Here is a 4,469-nt window from a genome sequence, read left to right on the forward strand (position 1 = left end):
GAACACCGAGGAACTCGGTGTTATCCACAATTTCCACAGCAGAGCCGTTGATGTTCAGCGGGTGGTGGACACCTGGAGCTCTCCTGAAGTCAACAACCATCTCCTTGGTTTTATCCACGTTAAGAGATAGGTTGTTGGTTCTGCACCAGTCCGTCAGCCACTGCACCTCCTCTCTGTATGCTGACTCGTCGTTCTTACTGATGAGGCCAACTACAGTTGTGTCATCAGCGAACTTGATGATGTGGTTTGAGCTGTACTTTGCAGTACAGTCATGAGTCAGCAGAGTGAACAGCAGTGGGCTGAGCACACAGCCCTGGGGGGCGCCAGTGCTCAGTATGGTGGTGCTGGAGGTGTTGTTTCCAATCCTGACTGATTGTGGTTTCTCAGTCAGGAAGTCTAAAACCCAGTTGCAGAGGGAGGAGTTCAGGCCCAGCAAGCTCAGTTTTCCGATCAGATGCTGAGGGATGATGGTGTTGAATGCTGAACTGAAGTCGATGAACAGCATTCGAACATAGCAGTCTTTGTTGTCCAGGTGGGTGAGAGCCAGGTGGAGCGCAGTAGAGATGGCATCGTCTGTTGATCTGTTTGGACGATACGCAAACTGCAGAGGGTCCAGTGAGGACGGGAGCTGGTTTTTGATGTGCCTCATGACCAGCTTCTCAAAGCACTTCATGATGATGGGAGTAAGTGCAATGGGACGGTAGTCATTAAGGCAGGACACTTGAGACTTCTTCAGCACAGGGACGATGGTGGTCGTCTTGAAGCACGTCGGCACGATTGCAGTACCCAGAGAGATGTTGAAAATGTCTGTGAGAACACCGTGAGTTGTTCTGCACATCCTCTGAGCACTCTGCCAGGTATGCTGTCTGGTCCTGGGGCTTTCCGTGGGTTGACTCTGAGTAGAGTTTTCCGCACATCAGCTGAGGACAGGCACAGTACCTGATCGTTTGGAGGAGGTGTAGTCTTCCATGCTGTCGTGTAGTTCTGTGCTTCGAACCTTGCGTAGAAGGAGTTCAGTGCATCTGGAAGGGAGGCATCACTGTTACAAGCAGGGGGGGTGACTTGTAGTTGGTGATGGTCTGGATGCCCTGCCACATGCGCCGAGTGTCAGTAGTGTCCTGGAAGTGGGCGTGGATTTTCTTTGCGTAGGTGCGCTTTGCCTCTCTGATCCCCCGGGAGAGCTTGGCTCTAGCTGTTCGGAGGCCAGCCCTGTCCCCTGACTTAAAGGCCTTGTCTCGGGATGGTCCGTAGCTTGGCGCACACTGATCTTCTGAGCTTTCTTCCTGCCAGGAGACTGGGGTGGCAGGATGTGCAACAAAAGGAGGAGTGATGCCATATCGCTGTCCCACTCTGAATACAACAAAGGATATCACATAGAAAACAATTGCCAATTTAGAGCAGAATTTAATACATTTTCTACATACAGTTTTTAGAATACTTAAAAAAATAAATAAATCAGATGATCAGTACCTGGACAGTTTTTCTATGAAATAAATATGCAAGATGTCACAATTAGACAATTTTAAGACAATTTTTGACACTAGCCTAAAACATGTTTTAACAATCTATTCCATAGCAGAAAAATATATTACTCTATTGTGCCCAAAGAAATATATTAACACAAAAGTAACAAGTAGATTTTCTGTCCATTTTGTATCGCAAATAAAATGGTTATTAGTGTTGCATACATCACAACCCTGGGTTTCTTTCACTTTTGCACTAGAAACTTTTCTACAAATAACCATTTCAAATTAAATCATTCTGACTATTTTTAACATAGAGTCTGTTGTATTATGGACTTTAAAAAACTCAGTGAAAGTCTACTCTGAAATGCACACAAAACACAACATAAACAATGCAAAACAGCAAAGAATGTTCATGATATCTGAATAAACTACACAAATACATTTTGGAAGGTGTTCAAAGAACGTTAGACTAGTTATCTATTTAGCACAAGCATACCTGCAGGGTCATCTGATGACAGCTGTCCTTGCTGGTCTCTGGCTGATTTCAGCTGTCGTTGTAGGAAGGGTGTGGATGTTAGTGCCTCTGCTTCTTTTATCACCTTAGCTTTGTAAGAACTGGGCCACTTCTCCAGTAATCTCGCTGCTGTTTCAGGGCCAAAAAGAAGGCTACAATCTTGAAGTATCTATGAAAACAAAAGACAAATGAGGATACAAAACAATGACTACTAAATTTTACTTCACAAAATATTCATTCATAAAGTTACACTTCAGAAATATTTTTATCACCCTACCAATCCTTTTGTGTCCAACAGTCGGGGGAATACAGAGAGGACTGTAGATGCCGTCTCAGGATTATGGACAAGCCGCTGCCTGTATTCAAACGTTTCGCGCATTTTCAGCAGTATGGTCCCTTTGTCACTGGTATGGTTCATTAGTGCTACGGCCTCTTTGCAGGACTCTTCAGGTGGTTGGTTGTCAAGGTGGCTGATGGTTCTCCCAAGTGTTGGACCTCCAGTAGTTCCCGTTTTTGGGGCATCAGAATTCACAGCAAGCTTTGTCTTCCGCTGAATAGTTTTTAGACGCCATGCCAGAAAGCCAGACCCACTCTGACTATCATAAAAATGCTCCTGAAAAATAAGATAAGATCCTTATAAATCAGCAATGTAATTAAGATAAATCCCTTGGTATTAGTGCAGGCACTCAACATAAATTCATAAACCACTACTTTACAACAAAAAGGAATGAACACAGACTATGGGTTGAAATCCCTGCTTCACAACTTACATATCCTTTGGGAGAAAGTGGATCTTTAAGGGAAGGAAACAATGAGATTATTCCAAGAGCATACTTCTCCTTTGTAATTCGTTGTGGGATTCGCCTGAAAAACAAATCAAAAACTTGGATTCTTAACCCTTAATAATGACAGACAAGAAAGAATATATGTTGAAACAATGTGATAAAGAATACCCCTCAGTTTCGGTCATATGAGCAGCAAGGATATTAACCATCTGCCTCCTTGAGCTGTCACAAATTGTTCCTGTATCCTCATATTCTTTAAGTACCGCTGTCCCTCCCGGTTTTGAGAGAAGAATCTCTTTTATCAGCTGATCAGGCAAAAATATATCACAAGAAAAGTGCAGGTAAAATTTACTGCAAGTTAAAAAGATAGTGTCCCAATGAAATGGCTACTGTGACATATTAAATGTCATGTGACGTGTGACATATTAAAAAACAACTTGTTGATTAATTAGGGGAGAGTAAGCATATGTCTTACATCTTTGGCTGCTGAATCCTGCAATGCCTCTTCTCTTCTAATTCGTTTAAATGGGTTGAAGCCATCACTTTCTTTGCTTGATGATGACATTGATATTGTGTCAGTCAAGCTTGGTGAGGACAGGTTTGAGTAGGAGGCTGTGAAAACAGTAAAGGTTTTATTTAGAATATAGTCCCTATAAATCCTATAATATAGTTTCGAAATAACTTCCCATACAACAGGAAAACACTTACAATCACACTCATTCTCAATGATAAAGCAGATGTCTTTTGAGGTTGTGAGATCAGCAAACACATCTTGATCCACCTCTGTCCCAGTCTCATCGGTCACTTTTAGCAGTGTATCGAGGGGTATGGAAAATTTCTCTTTAACTAAAGGAAATAAAACAGAAAAACATGTTTCCACACACACTGTCCATAACTCACTATTGCTCATAAATGTTAGTCCAGGAAAAACATATGAAGAAAAACGACCTTCTGTGATGAAAACTTCAAAAGAAGCCTCTCCAATCTTGATGTACTTTCTGTGGGTTTTGTACTGCACTTTTAAAATCATAATGCCTCAGAATATACCTGCAATGGACACATTAGAAAGAATAGCATTTGAGAGCAGAGTTTTCAAAATAAATAAAAAAATCTCTATATTTTAACTCTTACATTTAAATTACGTTTAAGACACAATCAAAACACAGGTCATACTACGACCCACCTTTAACCATTTTTACTGAGTACACATTTCTTTTATAAAATAAAACAAACAAGTTTTGTGTTTAGATCCATTTAGATCTAATTTTCAATAGTAACACAACACAGTTCAGCAACATCAAGACATTAATGACTTCTTTGGTATAAAGCGTAGAGCTTTATACCAAACTATAGATCACACATGGCATTAGTCAGGGCACCAACAGATTCATGTTTATCTGCTCCAAAAGATCTTATTCTTAGTTAAAGTGGGCTTCTAATTTAAAATTCTCATTCCACCTTAAATGCTGCAGTCGCTAATACTACTTATGAAAGCAGTTAAATTGGGCTTCTAATTTAAACTTCTCATTCCACCTTAATTCTCGCAGCCGCTAATACAAAAAAATCCACCTTAATTCCATAAGTCGCTAATACTAAAAAAAATTCCAACTTAAATGCTGCCGTCGCTAAAACTAGTAATGAAACCAGTTAAAATGGGGTTATAATTTTAAATTCTCATTCCACCTTAATTCCCGCAGCCGCTAA

General features: G+C 40.8%; 1 protein-coding gene across 1 annotated transcript; it reads right to left on the bottom strand.

Moving 5' to 3' along the window:
• Positions 1-2,248: 2,248 nt before the first annotated feature.
• LOC125802882 (uncharacterized) lies at positions 2,249-3,879 on the bottom strand. Its single transcript, XM_049480986.1, has 6 exons — positions 3,714-3,879; positions 3,474-3,611; positions 3,241-3,377; positions 2,934-3,070; positions 2,751-2,844; positions 2,249-2,593 (listed from the first exon to the last, which is right to left on the bottom strand). The coding sequence occupies exons 1-6, from the start codon at positions 3,793-3,795 to the stop codon at positions 2,249-2,251; spliced, it is 933 nt and encodes a 310-aa protein (XP_049336943.1). The 5' UTR covers positions 3,796-3,879.
• Between the last annotated feature and the right edge of the window lie 590 nt (positions 3,880-4,469).

This window comes from Astyanax mexicanus, chromosome 7 (genome assembly GCF_023375975.1).
Source record: "Astyanax mexicanus isolate ESR-SI-001 chromosome 7, AstMex3_surface, whole genome shotgun sequence".
NCBI classification, from domain to species: Eukaryota; Metazoa; Chordata; class Actinopteri; order Characiformes; family Acestrorhamphidae; genus Astyanax; species Astyanax mexicanus.